At 43.6% G+C, this 26,882-nt stretch overlaps 1 protein-coding gene across 1 annotated transcript in view; it reads left to right on the top strand.

The window, feature by feature from the left end:
• LOC311489625 (ephrin type-A receptor 3-like) overlaps positions 1-24,142 on the top strand; it is a gene marked incomplete at its 5' end in the record, with an annotated part of 87,560 nt that extends 63,418 nt beyond the window's left edge. The window contains 8 exons of the mRNA XM_084546787.1: positions 655-780; positions 1,072-1,257; positions 8,901-8,962; positions 15,555-15,764; positions 18,169-18,318; positions 18,496-18,730; positions 19,562-19,772; positions 20,000-24,142. Of these exons, the coding sequence (XP_084402913.1) occupies positions 655-780; positions 1,072-1,257; positions 8,901-8,962; positions 15,555-15,764; positions 18,169-18,318; positions 18,496-18,730; positions 19,562-19,772; positions 20,000-20,099 (1,280 nt within the window). The 3' untranslated portion in view covers positions 20,100-24,142. The remainder of the gene's footprint in view (positions 1-654; positions 781-1,071; positions 1,258-8,900; positions 8,963-15,554; positions 15,765-18,168; positions 18,319-18,495; positions 18,731-19,561; positions 19,773-19,999) is intronic.
• Between the last annotated feature and the right edge of the window lie 2,740 nt (positions 24,143-26,882).

Here is a 26,882-nt window from a genome sequence, read left to right as displayed (position 1 = left end):
CAAACACAGAAACGAGCGGAAACAGAGTCTGCGTGACATTTGTCTTCCATCCAAACTTCACACCCGCCTGCCATGAATCACATCGCTGCATGTACCTACGACTGTAAACAACAAACAGAAGGAGGAATGTTTTGAACGAGCCGAGCGATGCGACAAACACCCTGAAAATCACAGTTTGTTCCTTCACATGCATCAGTCATAGTTTGTTTGCATACCCAGGGACGCGTCGTAAGAACCGAGCTACAGAGCACGAGTCTCTTAAGTTCGTGGCATTCTGCGGTCGAGTAAACCGCATTGTTTCACAGTTTCTCGCACTAAAACGTTAGCTGGCACAGCGAAGCTCCTTGTGGGATCCTGTTAAAATTGTGAGTCATTTTAACACCCCTTGCTAACAAAAAGTTATGTGTTTCATTATGTAATCATTTGTAATGTCACTCAAACAGAGCGCCCACGCTCAGGCTCCCACTTCAACATGAATTCGCACAAATGTTAGAGTAAGACACTGAATCCATGACAACTTCTGAGGCAAAGTGCATCAATAAAGCAACATCCTAGTAACATGAACTTTTCAATGTAGTTTTTTTTTCTTCTGATACATTTGGGAGATGCCGCAAAGGAATGTAATTCTCTGCCTTTTTCTACACTTTTCCACAGTCAAGCTTCCAGGCAGCCGGACTTACATCCATCCTCACACCTATGAAGATCCCAACCAGGCTGTCAGAGACTTTGCCAAAGAGATAGATGCTTCCAATATTCGCATCGAGAGAGTCATCGGAGCTGGTGAGTTGGCAGAAAAGTAGCAGGAAGACTACTTTAATAACTCAAGCAAAATTAAAGTGGAATTCAAATGACTTAATCGCTTTCAGGAAAGACTTGTGTATATGGATGAATTTTCTTATATTTAAGAAATCAGTAGCACTTGTACAACGCAATAATTGTGGATACACAGTATATGAAATGGAAATTAGAGTCAATGAACGCGCTTATTAAACCTCTTAAGTCACAGATTAGAGAATATAGACATTCATCAACAGCATAGACTTTATTATGTGTTTCTTTCTGTGTGTGTAGGAGAGTTTGGGGAGGTGTGCAGTGGTCGGCTGCGTGTGCAGGGGAAGAGGGAGATCTACGTGGCCATCAAGAGTTTGAAGGCGGGGTACTCTGACAAACAGAGGAGGGACTTCCTGTCCGAGGCCTCCATCATGGGACAGTTCGACCACCCCAACATCATCAGGCTGGAGGGTGTCGTCACCAAATGTGAGTGAGGACAAAACAGCGACACAGCCTTGACTCCACCACGCATGCGAGGAATCACACACTCCTCTTTCCTTTCTCTGGCTTTGTGTGGGCGCCCGTCCATCACGCACCTGTTTGAGAGACAGCAGAGCTGTTGGTGATGTAAATAAGAGCTGACCCTGGATCAGATAAAAGCTCCATTACCATGGTAACACACCGGTGACGCACGCGCCTGTCCACCTCTCAAACGGCCACTTGTTTACTTCACATGATTGTGTTTGGGCAATTAGAGTGAGAGAGCGTGTGTGTGTGTTCATGTAGGTGAGACAGACACAGGCCTGGTTCAACAAGATAGCTGATTCGTTATCACGGGGCCTCGCTCTCTCAATCACTCACTCCATCTCTCTCTCTCCCCATCTATCCTGCCCCCGTCTCTTATCCCCATCTCCTGCTTTCTCTCTCAGTCAGCGTCCATCTAATCTTCTCATTCAGTCTCTCGCTGTTTCTCTTGTTCCCCGTCTGTCTTCTTCAGTCAATCCCAGCCTCCTCTTCTCACCCTGTAGTTCTCTGTCTTTCTCACTCAACGTCTATCTACATAAACACCAAGCCGACTAAATCTGAGCATCTTTTATTTTCCTTTCTGCTTTGGACCCACGGCCGCTCTAACGCTACATGCATAACGCCGGCCGACTGTTTCTGTTAATTCAATAGGAGCTCTTAATTTGAAGGAAAGCCTGGTTCTTTCTGAGTCAACTGTTATCGAGGCGAAAATGCAAAATGGCAAATGTCAAGTATTTATGTGATTATGAGCAGCACAGGCTCAAGATAAAGATAGATTTTTACATTCTAATCATCATTAACATCTTACAAAACAACATAATGTCTTTCCCATTATCCACCTCTTAGTTCTGGCTCTATACAGCTATTATGGGGGGGGGGCTGGTCAGAGGCTGTGTAGCCTTTAGGCACTGTGATCAGGCACTGTGATCAGGCACTGTGACCCCTTTCATAACAACTGACCATTTTTATATAATTCACCTGTTTGAGTTATATCAGAGCTTGAAGTCATGCATAATTTAGGATGTGGCTGCTTTGAGTGACAGGTGGGTGCATCGCGGGTTGCTGGCCGTGTGTCTAGGTACCACACTAGGCCCACTCCACCTCTTTGGCCGTTTACGAAATCAGCCAGGAGTCAGACACTGAAAAGATGGTGACTGCCAGAGCCACTTCACTGAGCTTCAAAACCGCCGCTCATCCATCTTTATATACACTCGATGATTAAAACATGCTAAGATTAATGATGGGAAGGTGGAGTGGGCAGAGTGTTCAGGTTTTTAGTGCAGAGATGCAAAAATGACCTGTACTCTAGTGTGACCCACACCACCTTTTTATCTTGCTCTTGTTAAGTGTGGACATATTCTGACTTCTCTTCCCTCTGCTTTGCTGTTTCTCCGTGACACTGCTCTGTCCTTCCGATCTGACACCTTATTCAGATCTTGGGAGAAACTAAAGGAAGAACAAGAAGGAGGGAGTCAGTACAAAGAAGCTGACTGAAAACATACGTGTAGACAAGTAAACCCCTGATTTCCCCCTCACATTACTCCCTCTCCCTTTGTCACACACACACACACATCCACACACAAAGATCTTCAGTCCATCACACAGCGGTGTTCAGTGGCACTTAGGCCAACAACAAAAGAGCAAATGCATATGCACAAGCTTTTATCATGAATATTAATAATTCATAAAGTTAATTGGATGTGTTTTTTAGCCTCATGAATATTCAGCAGCGTGCATTTTACTAATGAGACCCCACTGCATTTCTTATTCATCTCCTCTTATTCTGTCACTCTCTCCTTCTTTTTCTCTCTCCGACAAGGGGGAGGCATGTAACATGTAGACATGTAATTAAGGCATTTTCTTTCCAGTAACGCTCACTATTCTGTTTTAGAACGACGGAATAAACACAAGAATTACTGAGAAACTTGTGAAATTTTGCGACAGAGGACAATGCCGCGGTCGACAGGAGAAAACAGCTCATCAGCTGAACACTGACTTGACATATTATAGCATCGTAACGTGCTTGTTAAGTTTCTGTTCTTTGAATATAGAAAACATGTTCTTTTTTTAGCAAGTGTGTAATGAGCGCTCGTCTGCTTCCACATGCGTTTCTTTGTGTCTCCCTCCTCACCTGCCTTCACGCCACATTGAGAAGCTGATAGAGCCCCTCAGAAACAAATCTCACTAGCAGGGCAGTAATTTCACAGGTCACAGCCCAGGGTGCGTGTGTGCGAGCAAGGGGGTGAGAGTTGAGATGGGTCAATAATTCCTTCAGGCCTTTTCCTCCGGCACCAGCTGGTCCCTTCACACCGCCAGCGGTCTAATCAGACAGACTGACCCTGACTGCTCCAGACTCAGGTGTGCAGGATTGGTTTGTGTCGGAGTAAGCATTACACTCAGAAGAGGTAGGAGTACTGTAGTATTGCTTTGAGTAGAACTAGGAGGAATTGCTGTTCCGCTGTGGCAGGAGTACGAAGGTACACTGCATTTCCTGCATCCTCTTGTCAGAAATCTCGCTGCGGTCTTTTGAGACCATGCAATGAGATTAGTCCACGTATGAGGGAGACCCAGAACATGACAGACGCTACAACTCTTGACAGCACCGTCAGGCCTGAAAGCTGATTGGGTTTAAAAAGTATGAGCACAGAGAAGAGCTGCCTAAAAGCAAAATAATATGCAATATGTGCCAAAACTGCAATATCTCTAAATTAACTGACACTGAATTGACTTTGTGAATCAGAATCAAATCGACTCAGGAAATAAGTAGCTATACCCAGCCCTGTTAACAGTATTAATAGCGATAAGAAGGATAAAAGTAACAGTAAAATATATATATTTTCTAAATATTATTTCAGTAAGCACCTTCGCTAGCATGAGCACTTTCGTCCATCCACGTAAATGTGCCAGATTTAATTTTTTAATGTTCATCTACAGTCCCTGGCAGGTTGATGGCATATAAAAAGTGCATTAATGAAATCATAAAACTTTTTGGGCATTTAGAAACATTAAAAAAAACACACAGTAGGGCATAGCTACTGCTCCGTATTTGATTAGCCAACTGGTTATAGATTTAGAGAAAGCGCTGAGACATGTTGCATCCTGTGTCCAGTCTATAGTCTTCCAGGTCTGTGTTGCGCTGACTGGCCTTAAGCACTTTTTTTTTTTTTTTCTATATGACATTTTACAATCCGCTCTGGTATTAGCACTGGCAAATGAGTTTTGATTTTGTTTAATGAACTCATTGAGCGGAGTAGTGGGGGGCAAATCATGATAAAATTTTTATACGCGAGGAGTAAAATATCTGCAGATCTGATCGTGTCCTCCACAAGTTTAACCAATTTTGCAGATTACTTTCTCAATTAAATTAAATTAAAATCTCAGAAAACAGCGAACAGCGCCCATCATAGACTCCTAGAGGGTGGTGTCCTAAAAGTTTTGGGTTTGTCTCACCAAAGTATGAATAGATTACTGTGATACAGGACAAAGAAAAGCAGAACATTCCCACAACTGTAATTAACTGCATAATGGACTAAACGTTTCAACGATACAGGAAACAGTTACAGTATTTTAGTTGTTGTTGTTGTTACATATGCAGAATAGTAGACTGGTAAGAGGACAGTAGTAGTAGTAAATATCAATACAGTTATAATAACAGGATGATTCAACCTAGTTGTAGCAGTGATTATTGTGGTACTGGTATTAATAAAAATTTTGCACAGTTGTTTGCTGTGTATGCATGAGCGCCTATCTAAGCAGTTTGCATTTTCTGGTTTTATTAATTTCTGTGTGTGCATGTGCATGGAAGTATGTGTGAGTCTGAGTCTGTGTGTGTGTGTTCCCTGCTTAAAACCTCATAAGCCTCCAGCCGTTGCCATGTGCCACTCTAATAACCTCCTCTGCTGTCTGTCACCTGATTGTTGCTATTGTCATGCTAATTACAGCGCCACATGCAGAAAAAAGAGATGGGGGGGAAAAATTTGATTTTTTTTCCCCCTCTATCTGTCTCCCGACACATCAGAAAAGTGCAATCTGCCCCCACCCCGTCATCCCCTCCACCCGGCCTCCCCTCCATCTCCTTATCTTGCCTTTATCTCCCCCGTCCCTCATTTTATCCATCCGTCCTTTATGTGTTTTACAATCGTGGCAACAATCGGCTCATTTGGAAAACCCTCAATTACCGAACTCCATCTCATCTGACACACACTCACGCAAACTCACGCACACACACACACCCCCACGCACACACACGCTAAAAGGCTGTGGCACAAAGGTGCTGCTGAAACCCTGCAGAACCACGTTTTTCCACCCGTCTTCTGTTTGAAGAAACTGGTGATTAGTTTTAACCGTGCGTCTTTGTGCGCCGAACAATAAGTGTTTCAATATTTCCTGTCAGGGTGTTTGAAAGTGTTCAAGTGTTGAATATGCATGCAGATCTGAAGATTGGCCTGCGCGGGCAAAACGAGGAGAAGAGGAAACGGGAGGGGAAAGCGGCTAAAAAAGGGTGACAATGGGCGCGGGATGTAAGGGAAGAAGGGGGCACGGATGGGTGAGATAGGATACAAGAGCGAGGAAATGAGAGAAGATGAGACAGGGTTGAGAATAGATGAGGGCGGCGGAGTGGGGCGGTGGGGGAGGTGTGCGAAGAGTTGTGAGGGAAAGAAGGGGCGAGGGGAGGGGGGGATGATGAGGAGACAAACTTGAGGAAATGAGAGGAGATGAGAAAGCGAAGAGGGAGGAGGAGAGGTGAGGAGAGGAGATAAGGTTATTGAGTTTCTGTCTGTCTGTTTCTCCGCACCCCCTCAACCTCACATGGCGCTTCCCAGAACAGAGATCTGTCCTGTGTTAAAAGCATTGTATCATTTAGTTCAGACCTTTAACATTAATCAATACAGCAGTTATTTCATTTTCTCGTTTGTACCTTGGGCCGCCTCATTCAATAACGCGGTAATGTGGCCCACTGGCACACACACACAAACACACACACAGATAGCTACTCATAATGTAATTGTCCAGATGTATACGGAGCCTATCACTTTCGTTTACCCTCGCACCAACAACACTCAGAAACAGCCTCTCATAATGTAATCCACCACGCAGGCGGTATATACGTATGCGTCTTTCATCCACACATTCACACGCGCCTACAGCTTTATCCTGGAGAGAACACTTTCTCCTCTCGCTTAATAAAGTGGCGCACAAAAAGAAAAGAGCAAACTCCTTTCTGATCCATTCCACCAACACACTCCACCTGGCAGAACATCAATACCCAATCTGCACACACACGCGTACACTTGGAGGCGCTTTTAGCTCCGCAAACGGCGGGGTTATTTCTGAAGGCGATGAAAGGCAATAAACCCGAATGAATATGAATGTGATTAGTTAATTATGCGCTTTCAGGATGAAACCGAGGAGCGACTGTTTGGCGGGGAGGAGCTGGAGAGCCTCCGTCCTGCCTGCGTGTGTGTTCGCAGCGTGAATGGCTTGTGATGAAGTTGCCACGAGAAGTGAAAGGGACTCATTGTGGAGCCGAGTGCGTGTTTGCGCTTGCACCTGACAAAAAGAGATGAAATGAGCTAATACGCAGCGTGAGGGTGCGTGCGGTCGGTTTTATTGGTGGCCGCTGTTATCTTGTAGAGTTGTGGGGGTAATTCTGTATGGCAGGTGTCCAGATGATAGCTAGCGATAGCAGAGAGAGAGTGTCTGTGTGTGTAGCAGGTTAACATGGTCCTCTAAGCTGATACAACAGGATGAATGTGTTTCATTGTGCTTCTCTCTTGACGACATCTAACAGCAAAGACCTGAAGGCAATATTCTCCTTTACTGGTATCATACATGGTTCTTATATACACACATACACACACACTCAAACACATAATTGGTTTTCAAGTGCAGTTTTCCATTTCATGGCTGTTTGCTTTGTAGAATTTAACGTTTACATACACGGAAGCTCGTCACAGAACAACACACATGTATTCTTAATCCCATGGTCCAATATCCAAAGTGAAATTAAGCACACAATCTCAGCGTCACACAAACACAAGTGGACTGAAGGCGCCAAAGAGACGGACCTCTTTTCAGTCAACATCAGTCGACTGTTTTATTTGGCAAACGCTCACAAAGACGGTGCGTTCTCCACCTGTGATCACCGTGCACCGTCCCTCCCCGCCTGCCAAGCCCTGAAACCAGCTCTCTCTCTCTCTCTTTTTTTTTTTCTCCTCCTCCTCCTCGCAAACACACAGAGCAGCACACCACACGCAAGCCAGGCCCCGTGTGGAGATAAATGTGACCAGCAGTCCTCACCCCCAGCAGAAGAAAATCCAATTCTCTTTCACTTTTATCCCTGAGACTAATGTTACTGTCAAAGAAGACACCACCACCAGAGACCGGGCGACTCCGTGTGTGTGTGCGTGTGTGTGCTTGCTGCAGTGAGATAGTGAATTCATTTAAGGTGATGTATTGGTGTCTTTACCGACAATCTTACTCCAGGCCTCGGTGGTGTTGTTCCTGCCTTTCCACGACAAGCTTTTGACCCCTCCTCTGTCAAGCCACCTCCTCTGCTCCTGTCGTCTTTCTTTTTCCTTCTCTTCCTCTAGCTCTTCTCTCCTCCTCTACGTTCATTTCTTCTTCTCTTACCCTTCCTTCCTTTACTCCCCTCGCATCTTCTTCCACATGGTCTTCGCTCCTCAACTTCTCTAGTCCAGCCTTCTTTGACCTCCACTGCCTTAAAATCATTTTGCTTCTTTTCCAATATACATTTCTTTTTATTTTGAGTCATGAACCTCTTGAGAAGCTGAACTTTCTCCTAAGAAAGAAAGACTTTCTTTTCATCCTGTAAGCTCTCTCCATCTAGATTTCTTCTATTTCTCTCACCTTCTATCGTGCTGTCTTTATCCCTCCCCTAGGTTTCTTTTTCCCGGCATCTCCGAGGTCTGATTTAGGAAATGTGACCTATTCATCACAGCTGACACAGCCTGTGTGTTTACAAGCCACCCACAAACACACACACATACACGCTCCAGTCGTAACTGCACATTGCGTGTTAGTTTGTGATTGGCAAAGCAGGGCTGCAGGGGGTGGTACCGAGAGAGCGCCCTGTAAAACAGGGACAAGTGCTGGTTTTTAGGGGAACATGTGCGTGTGTGTACATGTGATTGCAGGTACTTTGTTAATCGTTTGTAAGCCCCACCAGATGCCATGCAGGGGACCACGGTGCGCGGGGCCCGTCACTCAACCAGCCCTTCATCACATGCACACAAACACACACTCGTGCAGGTGCAGGTGCATGGCGATCCAACCACAACCCCCTTCCCTTGAGGCTGATTAGTATTCATGAGATCTCAGGAGGCCCCCTCAAACACACACACACATATTCTGGTGGATTGGTCTATTCTAATTATCTCCTGGCGTTTATGGAGAGGGCTGATTAGAAGCTGTCAGTGTGACTGATGACGACATGCCATGTTATCCCCTAGAGAGAGGCAGGGAGAAGGGCTGGTCACAGCTGTGGACCCTGCTCCTTCACTGGCCTCGTCTCTTTATAGTTTGTGTGTTTCTTCCTCGTAACTCTGCCCTGCTAACAGCTGCCTTGTTATGTGCCTCCGCAGGTAAGCCAGTGATGATCATAACGGAGTTCATGGAAAATGGATCTCTGGACACTTTCCTCAAGGTGAGTCATGGCTCGACTGGAAGGAGCACAGCTCTCGCATTTCCCCCAAGGACAGGGCCACGCGCCTTCAGAAAAGCCACACTGAAAATGATGTTCCAGCTGTAAAGAGTCTGAAATTGTAGAGTTAATTTCCTCAATTTGCTGTACTCATAAAAATATATGAATAAAAGACACCCAACTTAAATTGTCATTCATTTCCCAAAGCTGCAGAATTCAGTCTATAAAAGTTTTAGAGAGTCAACCAAGGACTGAGATTAAGACGGTCAAGGACACAATAGTTTTGAACCACATACTTACAAGCAGCCACAATGGGGAAAAAAGAACTCAACAATTTCTTTGTATATTATTGTGCACAGCTAGAGAACTTCTGGCAGCTTGCGATAAATTATTTTCGATAATACATTTTCTCCACATGGTTTGGTGAAAGGAGAAAAATATAAGTAATGACACAGTGGGAGTCTTTTAAGGGATGGCATGAAAAGCTGATTCACTATTGTGAATATATTGTAAATTCACTATTCATAGTAACAGGCATAAGAAACATGTCATCAATAGATAGTACATGGGCGTGGTGATATTCTTGTCGTATTCAGTGCACACTGGCTGACAGGAAACTCTTTCCATACTGACTAAGGACAGAGAAATGGACGGAGACTCTTTCAGATAGATGTTTGGGCTCCCCACACGTTCATTAAATGATTTTTGATAGTCGATCTATGGCATGCACTTAGCGTCCATATCCCAGAAGAGAAAACTGTAGCATCTTGCTGACAAATGGGCAATAAAACAAAGAAAGTGTATTGCTTTATGTGCAACGTTTGCTTTGTCAGGACACTAACAAAAAGGACCATTTCATTCCAAATGCACTACATTTGAACAGCACACGGGTCACGTGGCTGCTCATGTGGAAGCAATTGCGAAAAAACACGTGAAGGGAAACAGCATTATTACGAACGAACAAAGAAACCAGCAGATTCTTAGTGTGCCGATCGAGCGTTTGAGAAATGTCCTTGTGAAATATATTGGATAATACGAGGTGATGTTCCACAGAGTTCAAAAGTGCTAAAAAAATGAGGCCCAAAAAAAAAAAAAAGGTAACTGCAAACCCCTTATCAGTGAACTGATTTAAAAATCAAAGCCAGGTTGTGGAGGCGTTGCTTTGTTACTGAGACCGACATTATGAAGAGAGAAGAGCCGGTCACATAATACACCATAATGATAGTAATTCATGTAATAGTAACTCATTGCGGGGATTGATGTTTTTAAATAATTATTCCTTCTAGCTGTCCTTTCACAAAACTGCAGACATTATGAATGAATAAATACTGTTTATAAGTGCAGTGTTTTATATGCGGCTTTTACACACAGGACTGTTTATTTAATGGCAGAGGAGAGAAGGAGACACGGATATGATGCTGAATTTTGATGAATGTTTTTGTCATGATTCCTGTTCCAAAACATGAGCATTAGAAGCGAAGAGGCGGTATGGATTTTGCTAAGGAGGAAACAACCGAAGCGCGTTTGCAGCCCTGGCGTGCATCACGTTCGGCGTCTCCCTGATTCATATTCAGAGTTGTTTGTCAGCCAGTGAAATCGCTGCAGTGCTCCAGAGCCATTAAGGCTGTGATGATAGCCCCGTTGCTAAATAGACACCAATCCCATCAGCGACACTGAGGCAAAATGAAGTGACGGATAAAAAGCGGCTGACGCACAACGTCCCGACACACATACATGCGTGTTTTGTGTTACAGCATGTCTTGTAATGAGGCTCATAAAGAGGGTCCGCAGTGGCTCCATATAATTATGGAATCAGTTTTATGGTTTTTACAGCTCATCCGTGCATCTGGCCTCCATATGTGTCTTTAATTATGCTGACCATTTATTAACCAGGCCTCCCCCTGAAATAACAAAACCACCGTTCCCGTTTTTCCCGTCTTAAGTGTGTCAGTCTCCATCCCGCTCTCACTTTCCCATCTGTCCCTGTACTCTATATTAAGTTGCTCCGTTTTAGTTTTCTAGTAAAAACGAAGATGACGTGCCAACATTTTGCCAAAAATTCTGATTTGTTTAATCCTTTCTGCTTCATCTCCTTGTCTTACCTCTCTGCCCCGCATTTGTCTCCTCTCGCGTTCCCTGCCCTGCCCACCCTTCCTCCTCCTTCCTGGCAATGCAGCGTGGTGGGCAGATTGATAGAGGAAGTCTGTAGGTTTGTTAGACAGTCCAATCAATCAGCATCTCACAAAACCACCGGCTAATTAACTTACTCCACAGCTGTCGAGGGAGAGGGAGAAAAAAAACGACAGAGGCAAGGGGAGTACGGGGGGGACGCAGATGCAGAAAGATGAAGTATGGAATTAGAACGCTGCCATAAATTGTGCGCGCGCAATGAGACACGCGCGAGCGCAAATCAAACATCCGCGCGCGCAATGAGACTCGCGCGAGCGCAAATCAAACATCCGCGCGCGCATTTTTACCCCCCGAGCGCTTTTCCAAGCACTCGCGAGCTATTTTGTAGCTCGCGCGCGCGCAGAGTCCGCTCGCAAAACTTTCCCCTGCTCGCTCGCGAAACTCTCCTCTCCTCGCGCGGAAAACTGTCCCCTGCTCGCGCGCGAGTTATTTCTTTTAGTGGGCGTTTTTGTCAGTGAGGGGGACGGGCCTGGGGGCATGCCAATCAACATTGTATCCCCGAATATAATTGGTTGAGCGTATTGGCCAGTTGAACAGCAGGGTACGGCAACACTACTAGGACAAACGGGACAAGCCACACAGCCCCGAATGCCTGAATGACATGTATTGTGATTTGGTGTCTTGACTTGAAAGTTTGCAAAATGTCACACAGAGCAATGAACTTCAGTATGTTTGACTGAGTGCTGTCTTTCCTTCCCTCCATCGTCGACATTAATCTGATAAAATGCTGATCATTTTTTGTAACTTGGATTCTGTTGCACAACGACATTTTTTATTTTGGTAAAACTGTTTTGTTCATATTCTCGATTTAGACTTCTTCTTTCTCCCTGAAAATTATAAACGTAATGTTAAAAAATCCTAAAAATAAAAAAGATAGAAGGCCTGTAGTTTATATAGGCGTCAGCAACTCTCTTTATGAGAGCAGCATATAGACGTATGGTCCAGATGCAGATGTGTGTCAAAATATAGTAGGCTATTTCTTATTAAAATCTTATTAAGGCAAAGATGCCCATGGACACTCATTTTAAGAGACACAACCCTGCAAACATTTCGACGTCTAATAAACGTTGAAACAACGTCTAAACGTACACGTCGCCAGGAGGTCTAAAAGTAATGCTGAAATGCAAATTGAAACGACGTCGCGTTGCAACCTCGACGTCTTTTTAACGGTCATAAACAACGTCCCGTTGTAACACAGATGTCTTCTAAGCGCGCATTATTCACCTTCTAAAAACGATCCAGTGTAAATATTCTGATATATATATATTTACAGCTGTATGTGTCGAGTTTTAGATGTTGTTTCTGCAGTGAAGTGGAGTTAAAAAGAGGTTGACAAATGCAGGTAGAGATGATGTTGACGTTGCGATCTGACGTCTTTTCAACCTTCATTTCAGCATTACTTTTAAAGCCCCTGGCTGCGTCTAGGTCTCGACGTCGTTTTAACGTTTGTTCAACGTCGAAATGTTATCTGTTCAAACTGACTGATTAACTGTAACAATTAGTGTTTACATATAGATAATACATTTAATGAATAATAAATGATATTAAAAATATTTTTTGCTATAAATTAACACATTTATATAAATACAATGTATTAACAGAACCTACCTTTGGGGGGAAATTATAAGTTTGACAACACAAAAGTGCAATTTCTTTAAAGTTTTATTACACAAACAATCAGAACACTTGAAAAACTAAAAACTAATCAGACCAACATGATTCTTACACATACAGCTCTGGAAAAAGTTAAGACACCACTTCAAAATGATCAGTTCCTCTGGTTTTACTATTCATAGCTATGTGTTTGAGTAAAATGAACAGTTTTGTTTCATTCTATAACCTACTGACAAAATTTCTCCCAAATTGGAAAAAAAAATATTATCATTTAGAACATGTATTTGCAGAAAATGGCAACAGGTCAAAATGACAAAACAATTCTGGTGTTTTCAGACGTTGTATAATGCAAAGAAAACAGGTTCATATTCATTTTAGAACACAACACTACTTTTCAAACTTAGGAGGAGTTTAGAAATCAACATTAGTGGAATAATCCCAATTTAATCGCAGCAGTGGTCTCTTTTATTTTTAGCTGTATGTGCAATAAACATAAAAACACCCACACAGTTGAAAAACACTTTGTAGGCGATCACGATCTCCTCTGGACCCCTCTCCCTCCTATCAATGGCTCCTTCACCTGGAGTGGAGATCCTCACTCTGTCATGTGAAGCTGGAAAAACATTTGAAGTATATTACTTAACAATTCTTAAACACATCTTGGAAAATTATACACCGTTTTACCATCTAATTCACCTACGTACATACTACATACATCACATGAATGTTAAGTCATGAAACAGACATAAATTGCTTTTTGGTTATATTTACATAGGCCAAAAAGTCCCAGATAATGATAAAATAAAAACATTACATGATCTTAAACAGAAGAAACATTGTTGATTAACAAAGCAGACAATTAGGCATTGCATTGGGAGTCAAATTTTTATGTTCACAATCCACTGAATATTAACATTTTAACAGCTAATCAATAGATTAGGCTACTATTGTTTTTTTTGTTTGTTTGTTTTTTAATGAAGATAAATTAACATTTTCAAATTATCTTGGGGAAAAAAATGCATTTTCTGGACACCTCCATGTCAGCTCGTCTGTATAAGTGCTTCACTGATTTATGTCTGGATTTCTAAACTCCAATAGTCCAAAAATATCAGAATATTAGACAGAAAGCACACTGAAGAGCCCTGTTTCATGTTAGCCGAGTGAGCAGCTAGCTTGAAATCCACTCGACAGTTAAACACATAACGCACGGTCGGTCAATGACACTTTTTAAAACACAGAAAGTTGCAATATGAACCTACAGTCTATGATAATGAACACATATAAACCGTCTCTAATGTTTTATGTCAACGAACTTACCGAAAAAACTGTTCGGTACGTGCCGTACTTGCTTCTCTGCAGTCGTTCCGCTGCCAGGTTTGGAGTAGAAGGTCCCGCCCTTTCCGCCTCTGATTGGCTAGAAGGGCTCACCCGATTGGTTGTATAATTTAATTTTTTCTTCTAGTTGGTTTGTGGTCGAGGTGCAACCTAGACCTACATTTATTTTTTTCATCAAGTTGGTTTGTGGTCGAAGCGCGACCTAGACCTATTTTAAACTCGTTTCACGCTAGAGGTCGCCCCTTAGACCTGCCGTCAAGGTTGATGAAATGTTTGCAGGGTACTGTCTTTGACGTTACCTGAATGGCGGTTCGGCAACCAGCTTTTTGGTGCATTACCGCCACCTTCTGTTCTGGAGTGTGAATAAGTGTGGTTTGTCCCGTTTGTCCTAGTAGTGTTGCCGTACCCTGCTGTTCAACTGGCCAATACGCTCAACCAATTATATTCGGGGATACAATGGTGATTGGCATGCCCCCAGGCCCGTCCCCCTCACTGACAAAAACGCCCACTAAAAGAAATAACTCGCGCGCGAGCAGGGGACAGTTTTCCGCGCGAGGAGAGGAGAGTTTCGCGAGCGAGCAGGGGAAAGTTTTGCGAGCGGACTCTGCGCGCGCGCGAGCTACAAAATAGCTCGCGAGTGCTTGGAAAAGCGCTCGGGGGGTAAAAATGCGCGCGCGGATGTTTGATTTGCGCTCGCGCGAGTCTCATTGCGCGCGCGGATGTTTGATTTGCGCTCGCGCGTGTCTCATTGCGCGCGCACAATTTATGGCAGCGTTCTAATTCCATAATGAAGGAAGATAGAAAGATAGATGGAGACTGAATCAAAGTATCACAGACTTCTCTCTCTCTCTCTCTCTCTCTCTCTCACTGAGACAGAGACTGAGGAGAGACAGAGATGGATGGAGAGAACAAAGAGGCTGAGGAAGGAGAGATGATATAAAGGAGAGAGGGTGACTGATAACGTGAATGGCTTTTTAAAGGGGACAGTTGGCCCAGGGCAGAAATAATTGGCAGAGGAAGGTGAGTTGGACTGTCATCGATCAACAGGCTCCGCTCTCTGCCAAAGACAGCTCAAAACTGAAATCCAGCGAGCTCTGCATGGGCACGCGGTCAGGGTTAGAGAGGAAAGTTTTGTCTGCACTGTCAGATCCAATCCTCTGCAAGTAGGATTTTTTTGTGATCCCCCATTGATCCCTGGAAGGAGGAATTCATCTTTTGCTTGCCACCCTCCAAGAGGAGGTCAAAGCGCGGGGTTCGGAGGAGCTCAGAGAGGTTCACAGTGTGGATTGCTGCCATCACGGATGATTGAATCCTGGCTTAAACCTTCACTTCCAGCTGAAGTTGTTAAAGGACCCAACTCTAATCGCTCTGGCAGCTTTGCAGCTTGATGTCAACTTTAACTCTTACTGTATGTTGTGTGTATTAATTTGTCTCTCATCCTTGTCCCTCAATCCAGAAACATGACGGCCAGTTCACAGTGATCCAGCTGGTCGGCATGCTGCGCGGCATCGCCTCCGGTATGAAGTACCTGTCAGACATGAGCTACGTTCACAGAGACCTGGCAGCTCGAAACATCCTGGTCAACAGCAACCTGGTGTGCAAGGTGTCTGATTTTGGCCTGAGCCGAGTTCTGGAGGACGACCCAGAGGCCGCCTACACTACAAGGGTAAGACATACTCTCACAATCTGCAGCTGTCATAAATAAATGTCTTCAAATACAGTTCATTTGCCAGTTGACCTCTTTGTTATTGTACTTGAACCAAAACAGACTGGTGGAAAACCTACTTGAACCATGTGCATGAATTAAGTTTCAAAGAAAGAGAATTGCTTCAAAGAGCAGCCAGAGGCTGTTAACGAAATATATCTGCAGATAATTAGACCAGGTCCAAAAAGTGATTGACCTGAATAGACCGAACAGTGATGCCTCTGTGTATTTTGTTGTGGAACAACTGGTAAATCAGCAGACGAGTAAGACAGGTTCAAGATCAAAAACCAAAAGTCTTTTGCAAAAAGTTTCAGGGAGTCAGACAGAAGATAGGCAACAGTATTCAACAGGGAGGAATCAAAGGGAAAGTTCAAACAAACAAATGATCAAAGATAAGAAATAGCAAGACATTACACAAGGATAAAGACTTATACAGGACAGGGTACAAATATGAACTGTCACTGGCTACGTTTACATGGACTGAAATCATTCTGATTCCAACTTAACATGGATTCTAAATAATATGATCTGACAAGAGATAGATGTGCTTACAGGCACCAAGACAAGTGTTGCATCTGCTGGAACTATAATAGGAGAAGAAGTATTTTCCCCAACTTTCTTGACAACACTTTCTTGAGTTTAAGACAGATAGAGGAAGTTGTCCCATGTTTTCAGTGACACCCCCCACATCTATTCCGGCTTTGTTAATTTTTTTTCAAACTCTCTTGAACAACTCTGTGTTTTGCTGGCACCGCAGTTTCTGTCCCTCCCAGGAACACGTAACCTTCATCAAGGCATTTTTGTTCTGGCTGCGCTATAATTCAGATTGAAAGTGGAATACTAGTGTACATGCAAACATAGTCACGGTGAGAGGGGAACGCATAACTAAATACACTACTGTAGGGAGGCTAATGAGGAACAGGCGAGACTAATAGGGGAGGGACAGGCAATCTCACAGACAGGAAACAAAACAAGGCAGAAACCAAAGTACTTGAAAGGAGAGGGGAGAATTTTAAAACAAAACAGGAAGCAAAGAATAATTGCCATGCCATGTGTCGTGTCCTAGGGAACAGAGGGGAATGTCACATACTGTAAAGTGTAAATGCTACTTGAAGACAGTTTTCTGAACAGTTTCGCGTCAGGCCTCCGCTTTCACAAAATAAATTCATACACAAGAAGAGCACGTACACTCGCACGTCTCCTCTTTTTAATATTTTTGTCAGTATGCAGTCAAGTCAAAGAAGTCTTTGTTAACATCAGCATCCTCTCACAGAGAGAATGAAGAAAGTCAAACGTCAGTGAGTTAAACCGCTGTGGAGTAACTCATCTAAAATGTCCACAAGGAGACGGCATTATTCATATTCATAGGAAGTGTTGGGGATGTTATTTTTAATATGGCATTAGCATTGCCCGGGGAGGAGTGTATCAGCCGCTGACTGCTCTATTGCAATCACACACAAACTCCCACTGATGTCAGGAGACCTAGATGGAGAGCTGCAGGCATTGGGGGAGGAGGAGGAAAGGGGGGGGGGGGGGGGGGGTTGGGTAGCAGAGGCCGAGGCGGAGATGGGGAAGAGACAGAGAGAGAGGAGTGGATATCAAATAAGACGAAGATCCAGGGAGGCTGGAAGAAAGACAGAGAGAGAGAGAGAGAGAGAGAGAGAATGGGGAAAGACAGGAGACAGATCCAGCGAGAGCAGTTAAGAGAAAAAAAAAGAAGATGGGGTAGGGGTGGACAGGGGGTGGTGGAAACAAAAGTACAGTGTCGAGTGACTTGGCAGCTTTGTCTTTTATTTGACTTTGACCAAGCAGAGATGGGGAATGCTAGGTGGTGCAGAGGCAGCTGCCGCATGTTAAAGAGCTGAAGCGAGCCTATAGAGGTGTGATGTGTGTGTGTGTGTGTGTCTGTGTGTATTAGAGTGAAAGAGAGAGGGCGGAGGTATCTTACCGCCTATTGTCTCTATACAGCGGGCCATATGGAATCCCTTTGATCCGTGCGTCAACAACGAAGGCTAGGGAAGCATGAAAAAAAGAAATAAAAAAAACTGATGGCAGAAGAAAGACAGGTGCAAGAACAAACTCTAGTGCAAACTGTATTGTGGGGATATTAGAAAGGAGCGCTTGTTTGTTAGGGTGCATAACCTCACCTGCTTCTTGTATTAAAGGTGGCAGTGCAGCAGGTTTATCTGCAGCCACCATTTCATAATACGTTTTGCCATTTCTGCTCTACTCTGATTTATTACAGCACTTAGCCAGAGACCAACTAATACAATAAGTATTTATGCTATTAAAAACAGCGCAAAGCAGCAAATTCAGGGTGACAAATTCTGTGTATGAATAAATGTGTGTTGTGAATCACTTGCAGGGAGGGAAGATTCCCATCAGATGGACGGCCCCAGAGGCCATAGCCTACAGGAAGTTCACCTCAGCCAGTGATGTGTGGAGCTACGGTATCGTCATGTGGGAGGTGATTTCATACGGAGAGAGACCCTACTGGGAGATGTCCAATCAGGATGTGAGTCACCAACACATCATGTCTCAGATGCAGCGTAAACGGCTACAGTTCACTCATACAACATCTGCAAATCTAAAATCTACAGCACAGTTCTTAAACGTGATATCGAATTTGCGCTGACATTTTATTTTCCCCGTCTAGCATTGATCACAGAATCTCTCTCTCTCTTTCTCATAGGTGATCAAAGCAATAGATGAGGGCTACCGTCTTCCCGCCCCTATGGATTGTCCCGTGGTGTTGCATCAGCTCATGCTGGACTGCTGGGAGAAGGGGCGCAGCGACAGGCCAAAGTTTGGACAGATTGTCACGATCCTGGACAAGCTCATCAGAAACCCTGCCAGCCTCAGAGAGCTGGCCAACAGCTCAGTATGGTCAGTGGGAGAAAGTTACTACTCTAAAAAACTTCACACATGTGGATTACAGGACATCAATGCAATTCCATTTTGTTGGTGCTGATAATTGTTTTCAGAAATGTCATTATTCCTATAAAATCCCATTTAAACCTTTTCTAAACTAAGTAATACTTGCGAGGTGATAGGGTATCAGGCTTTAAAGGTGTGGGCCGGTATATGCACAGACTCAGATTCGGTGTAGACTCCCCAGGTGTATTGCATGCATCTGCAGAATATCGTTAGTTTTACATTTACATTTTACTCTTGAGGCATTTAGCTGATCCTCAGACCGGCATACAGACGTTTCCGTCCCTCTCACATACTGACACTTTAGACAGGAAAAAGTAACTAATCCCAACACAACAGTAAAAGGGACAGGGGCTCAAAAGTACTGCTAACAAGGCTCTATGCACAGCTCACTCAATGAACAATGTGAGTAGAAAAACAGTCTAAGAGACAAAGACATGCACAGCTGCACTATGTGTATTCTTCTCAGTCTGAGCACGAAGATTCATGAACACACAGATCATTTATAACAATATATACTAGGAAGCAAGCAAACAAGTCAAAGGGCTCCCGAAAGTAAATCCACTTGTGCCAGGGAGAAGGAGTAATAGCTGATGAACCATTAATCCTACTTAGCCACTAATGGCTAGGTTTAAAGTTTAGAGTTTTTGTTTTTCAGTCTGGATTTGAGGCCGTCTCTCTGCGACTGTTGCAGAATTAATAAGATTCAGATCTAGCATCAAAAATAAGTATTAACTCACGAGTTTTGCAATTTTTTACGAATGCCCAGGCAGAGTAATCTTCAATACCTGTACCGAGGAGATAAAAACTGACTTCAGGACTAGTAAAAGAAACTTATTTAGCCACTCAACCGGCCAAAACTTTATTGAGTTGTGAGTGTGCTTTACATCCCAGCAGGGAGGACCCGTCCACCCCAGAGTTCAGTGTGAGCACAGTGGATGAGTGGTTGCAGGCCATCAACATGGGCCAGTATAAGGAGAACTTTTCCAGTGCTGGATATGTCAGCTTGGACTCTATCCTCTACATCAGTGTCAGGTACAGACGGGTGGTGTCTCATCCATGTTAAATGAAACTCTCAAAAGGTCAAGATTGTCAGTAAGAGATGCATTACATTCCACTTCGGTGTCATTCAAAATTAAAGACAGTCATGTACACAAGTATCTTGGAGATGGAGATGGAGATTTAGCAGCTGCTTGACACTTTATCGTCTTTTCTAAAACGAGTATTTTAACATTTTTTGTTTATTTCTGTTTTCTGTGCAGTGAATTGGCTAAGATGGGAGTAAGCCTGGCCGGCCACCAGAAGAAGATTTTGTCCAGCGCGCAGGCCCTGCAGACCCAGGGGACGCACGTCCAAGTATAACAGTTTCCATACAAACATGTGGTGAGCTAGACTCAAACGGGATACTCCTGTCGAAGAGTTTCCCCTCAGAAATGGAGTTGTAATGGATACTCTGTGTTGTGGCCTCCATTGACTTTTGAGACACACTGAGATGGAGACAACATGGACGCTTGACTCCTTCACCTTCTCGCAGTTCACCTATTCTTCCCATCCTCGATGGGCACCACTGGCTTTAGCACTCAAGAGTCCCGAGCAACACAATCACCTTAATGGAGCAACTGAGACACATTTCCAACAACAAGGTCACAACAGTGCAACCCAGACCATTTCACGCCATATCAGCTCAACAAAAGCAGAAAAAAAAAGACTTTTAACAAAAGAAATGACAAAAAAAATTTAGAATATAATTATCATCACTGTCTGTGAGGTGTACAGTTGGTTTCTACTGTCATTTTTGTTCACCTCGAAGAGTTTAAAAAGGGTCAGAAGATATGTATATGTGTAGATATATGTTTATATGGGCTGTGTGTCCCACAACTGTAGAGCTGGACCTAACGTTTGTATCGGTGGTGAGGTTTATATTGCTCAACCTTAACAGGAGTTATTACCTAGTCCGTGTCTGGCCCCTTCCATTGCTCTCTGTGTGCAGAAAGCCAATGAATGAGCCGAGATTCTGAATGACATGAATGTGTGGGGAGAGGAGAAGAGAAAAACTGGACCTTTAGCGATAGAGAGGGATGTAGATTTTCCTAGCCTGTGTAGGATGAAAGTATGGTTTAAATAGTGTATTTGACCAGAGAAGGGCTTCCTCAGCGACTGCTCTCAGACACACTTCCATAGCAACTAGACCCAGTGCACGTTTGCTAGTCTATTTGCACGGTTCTTTGAAACTGAAAGCAAGGAAAAGGCTGAAACTGCTTACAGTGCAGTAAGCGCAGACAAAATTTTACTCTTCCACTGTCTTTTTCAATCAGCTTTGTCCGTTACGGACGTTTCATTGCAATGTCCTTGGGAATATCTCAGCCCAAAAGTTTGCCTTCCCATGTTTCAGGTGTTTTAAGAAAGTTAATGTGTTTTGTGTAGAGCAAAGGTGACGCAAAGGTCATGATAGAGTTGACACTGTTAAGAACTTATAACTTGTTTTTCCAGTGTTGTGCCATGTACAGTAACCTTGAAATGTTCATCTGGGCAACATACCACCATTCCGACTGTAAGCTTTCCTGTCATCAAGTCCCATGCTTGGATGGTTACACAAGGCCAGTCATAATAATTACAGTGCTTTGTGTTTCCCAAATAGTCTGCTTGATGAATAGGAGCATCGGAATGAACCCCTTTTCAGCAAGATGAAATATACACAGTGCTGGTTTTCAGCTGTGCCACCACAAGAGGGTAAAATGTTACTTTAAAAAAAGATATGTGTATTGTACTGCCTCACCTTCTTGTTATTGTTCATGCCAACCTATTTCGAGCATCCCTGTTTTCAAACCAATAACCATGATGTAACTCTACCAAACAATGTTTACAACAAGAAGCAAATAAATGTGTTGGTTTTTCCATATCCGTGGAAAACTGCTGCTTATCACATGAATTACACAAGCAGATTTGAAGGGACCCTCTAGTGTACACTGTATTATTGACACTGAACCTGCTCTAAGTGTATTCCCAAACCCAGTTTTAATATATGTGGTACTCTATAGGACCAACAGTGGCATAAAGTACAGTATATATGATTGTATCATAGTGTAAAATATGTACAGTGTTGATTTCCAATGTTAGAATGTTTGTAATGATAACGATGATGATGTACTTTTATTGTGAAAAAGAGATTTCTGAAGTACTTGTTCAGGGGCGAGTCATACAGGAGGAAAGTGAAGGGAGGTGGTTCGTTGGTCTGAACAAAGGAATGTAGCATGGCGCAAAGCTTCAGCTTTGATTGACAGGTGACAGTGACTGCAGTTTCTACAATAGCGTTAGAATGAGTAGAATGGACTTATCGATGCACTGGCTTCATTTGCATATCCACCTTAGGCCGTTATAATGCGCACTTTTTAACCCCGTTTCTGCGTACAACACAGCTTTTTAAAAACGCTTCTTCAGGAAAAGAAGGGAGGAGGCACGAAATAAGAGAACTACCAAACACCAATTTCTGTATCTTAAATTACCAGAACATTCTCTAATGCCTTCCCTTAGCTTAGCAACGGTACTTGTGCACGGCAAGCCTGGCAAGCTTTGCATTTCTCCACGAGCTGCATGGAGTAAGAGGACCAGCATGAAAAGAATTTGAAGGACACTGATGTGTTTGTTTCAGTCTTTTCCATAACAAAAACATGAGAAAATATGTGCCAGGAAGGGATCACATGCTTATCGGCTCTAATGTGGGCTGCAGTAAGCTTTGTATGCGAGCATTACTGCCATGGTCAACAAGTGTATAATTGGCTAACTAGGTTACAGTAGTTTGTGGCCTGACAGGTTAAACCATCGTTGGTATAGATGGACGTAGCAACCAGTTCTGAAAAGTGAAGCAAACATGAAAGTTGCTTAAAGTTTATTGCCACTGAAAGTGGCTAGGTGCCGGCTCAGTCATTTTTTCCGCAAGACATTATCATGTCCTTAGCCAAATTCACTTCTTCTCAACAGTGTGCTGTTGGTCCTTTTGAAAATGATGGTCTTTTTGTTCCATAATTAAATAGATAAGCTTCATGGAGCAAGTTTGGGATCACTCCCGACTCGACTGGCATGTCTGGTCTATGCTTCTCAGTCGGATGCACCCATCGCTTCTCCCCAGCTCCTCCCTATTGTCCATATAATATTGCGGCGCAAACAAATTCCAAACCACAGGCTTCCAGCCACAACAAACCACTGGGTGACATCACATTTTTAGCAAATTAACATTTACAGTTCTTTGACATGTCCCATCGTTGCCATTGAAACTGCATATATAGCATAGCATATGTCATGCTATTAACTGGGGAGCGGCGCTCAGAGAGCCAGCTGGGACTGAGCCAAAGAGGGCAGCCGAGCATTAATAAGGCTTTTAATTTGTGTTTTTCTGCCCCATTTCTTCAGACCTGGTAAATATATGGCAGGGTTAATATGTTGAGATGCTGAGAATTTATAGTCGAAGAGATGCATTTCGTCTTGTCAAACCACTTAACTATGTTGCGACATAAGCCACAGATTTAAAAAAAAGAATAATAATACAAATTTGTCAGAAATGGTTCATTCTACTCTTGCTAACTCTATGATTTCACTCTAGCGGACTACCCTTGACCGCTGGCCTTTTAGATGCCTTATTTACTGAGCTATTGTTCTTTTCTGTTGTCCTATAGAGGCGATATTAAGAGTAAAGTGTATATACAGGTAGTATTTATCTGTGTTCATAGGTGACCTCACATCAACACCCTGGTTTTGTAACAACCCAGAGGCTCCCTTTCCAACAGCAACGCCACTTTGATTCCTTTGAGCAGAAGAAAGTCATTTTGTCCTGAAATTATTATCATAAACCTTTAAGCCGATGACCCGTAAAAATTGACGAGGAAAATGACAGCACTGGTTAATTTATCTGCCAATTACGTCTTTGAATGGCTTGGTATTTGACATTTTTGGTTACACAATTCTTGGTGAGTGCAAAACGCCTCATTCAATTTCAAGGTTGGAACTACATCACTTACTTCCTGGGAAATAATGGAAAATTGTGTAATACCATGTCATAACCAAACTTTTGGTTTCAGCTCTCAAATCACAGGTTTCAGTCACTTTTCAGCCTGTCAAGGTTCAGCTACGTGGGCTGGTTTGCTTGATCTCAAATACAATGTTTGTTTCCATTTGCCACCAGCTCTGTATTGTAAACGTTCATGAGTGATTCTCATTTGAGACTTTCAGCTCTCCATCTCTCCCTGTCCTCCTCCTCCTCCTCCTTCTCTCTCTCTCTCTTTCTTTGGCCACCGTATGATGCTTATTTGTCCCCATGCCAGTTTCCTCTGCGTGGCTTGTTGTAAAGGGTGTAGGCATTCTAATGTCTTTCATGTTGCTGTAATAAATATGCTAATATTTCTAATTTCTCACCTGAAGCCTGCAGTGTCTTTTCCTTTCACACATTTCACACGCCTTTCTTTCTTATTCAAAATGCAATTCAACACGGTACACTTGCAGCGGGACTTAGACAATACGTCTTCCCATGAAAGTGTCGTGTGGCCCTCACCAATTATTTTTTTTTTGCTGTGTAACAAAGCCTGAAGGTATCAAATTTTGTTTTGGCGAGCATCTGACCAGTCTTGCATAAAATCACTGCATGGGTAGTCTCATTTGTCCCTTACTCGGCTCTGATGGTGATAGCACTGGTGAAATTCCCGTCATAACATTCTTGAATGGCGAAATATAGCGGCCGTGCAACCACATCTTCATTATCGGTGTGTGTGTGTGGGTGTGTGTGTGTGTTCCTTACCGAGAGATAATTCAGTCTCAGGGGAGGGGGAAGGTCAGCGACTCCTGGCCTTGGTTAACCCCTTAATGCACTGGCCCAGTTGCTGTCACTCTATGTTACCGCCATTACACCTCATTTAGCCCATCATATTAGGCTCCATATTCCCCTATCGCTCGCTCCCTGCGTCTCACCCACCCACACACACACACAAGGCTTGACAAAAAAAAAAGAAACGCAAAGCCTGTTCTCCATTTCCTCAGTATCTATCTCCTCCCACTGCCCTCCTCTTAATCTTTCTCCTGGCCTCGTGCATCCCCATTTCTTCCTCCCCTTTCCAATCCATCCTGTGCAGACAGACAGAATGGTCGGGGCTCGTTCTCTGACCTCGACTTGCCATTATCTCCCTCTCCTTCCTTTTCCCCTCTTCTCATAGCTTTTTAATTTCCCACACCGCCATCCATCTTTCCATCCGCCCTTCCACCCAAAACTTTTCTCCGCATGCAATCCTCGCCCTGCCTCCGTCTGTCTCGCAGCTATCACCGCTGGGTTTGCTTTCCCCATCAAAGGCCAATCCATAACTTTGGGCTTTTGTCTCCAGGTGCCTCTACAGGCCGAATGTCATCTCACGTATCTGCTCGGGCTAACAGAGGCTACCGGGAGCCAAGGCGATTGATTCATCATGCAGCTGCTATTGATATCATGTGAAAAGGTCAGAAGTCCCTATGGAGAACACTTAAAAAGGCCATTGGTGACTGATGAGGCTGTCATGTTTGTATCACGTACATGCACAAGCACTCTCTCATTCTTCATCTAAGCCTTTCTTCCTGTTCCTCTGCTCTGTCTCTCTCTGTGACACACACACACTCCTCTGGGAATGATAATTGGGCCCGTCTGTCATGCTGTCAGGTGTGGGTTTGAGTGTCCCCTCATGTGCAACAGCAGACATTAAAATAACACAGGAGACCAAACAACATAGATCCGCCATGACCTCTGCAGGGTCGGCCATACGCGAGTGTGTGCTTCTATACGTGCGCGTCACTTCTGTGTATCCGTAAAGCTTGTGAGACCACAACCGATGCTAATGTGTGAGCTTGCAATGTCGGTATCAAAAAGGTTCTCGGATAGATAAAAATCTGAACCAGAGGAGAGATTTCACCGGTCACCGGTTAAATTTGCTGGAGTTCCTGCTTTGTCGCTCTTGATTGCATTGCGTGTGTTCCCTCTAATCAAATATGGCCAAGTTCAGACAGGCTCAGTGTTTCCCAGTCCCGCGCACACACATGCACATATCGGCGCTCTTCTGTCTCATGAGGTTTTAGTTTGCTATCAAAGCGATTTCCTGTCTCAAATTTTCATCAGTAATCAAAGTTCCTGATTGAATTTGAAAAGTGAGCCCGGCTCTATAAATCACATTACATGCCTCACTCCCATCATGCCTGCTCTCATCAGCCACAGGAATGAGACGCCACCCTGGGTGTATGTCTGCGTCACGCTCTGTGTGTGTGTGTGCGAGTGTCTTCTAGTGGATGCAGCGGAACAGGAAAATGGGTGCTGACAGGACGGTGATTTGATCCGTGCACTTTTTTGTTGGGCCAGATTGCCGGGAAAGGAGAGAAGAATGGTGAAATGACAATAAAGATAACACACCTGGGTCTGATTGTATATGGAAGCAATTCTTGGCATTTGTTTTAGCGTCATCTGGATACCAGATCGGTCGGGTTTATTTCATCAGTCGAGCCAATGGTACAGCCAAATAAAGTGATTTCAGTGGAAAAAGTGAGAAGCTTTTGTAGTTAGTTTGAAAGGATTATTGCATGAGAATAGGGGCCTGCAAGGTTTCTGGAGGGCCCAACCAAATCCAATTTGTTTATTTTTCCTTTATTTTACAGCTGCACAACAGACTGGGACTATATCTGATTAAAAGACAGTAAATAAATCAATCACGCAACTGAGGTCTTTTGACAGCAAAACAGTTCTGATTCAACAAAACCGAACCCTGTGGCATTCTGTTGTGGTAATTAGTTTAATTTAGTGTGGACACAGAAGAAAGTCAGTGTGAATGTGTTGCCGCAAGAAGCTTTGAACAATACTTGCAAAGTGTCTCCTCATCCTTTGGCTTGAACTGCATTACCGGCACAAAATAAAGAAATGCAAATCGGCTACAAAGACACGCAAAATGACAACTGAAACACAAAACAAATACAAAGAGATGCAAATGATAGGAATGAGATGAAAATAATTGACATTAAACACAAGAAACAATGCATAATGGTGACAAAGACGTAAAAAATAGCACTAGGCTGTGTCTAGGAACCCGTCCGTCCATGATTGGCAGCACCAGAAAAACTTGGGCGTTTTAGCTAGACGCAAGTCAAATAAGC

The sequence above is a fragment of the Chelon labrosus genome, assembly GCF_963514085.1.
Source record: "Chelon labrosus genome assembly, chromosome: 6".
Classification (NCBI taxonomy): Eukaryota; Metazoa; Chordata; class Actinopteri; order Mugiliformes; family Mugilidae; genus Chelon; species Chelon labrosus.
This window is presented reverse-complemented; position numbering and strand designations above follow the sequence as displayed.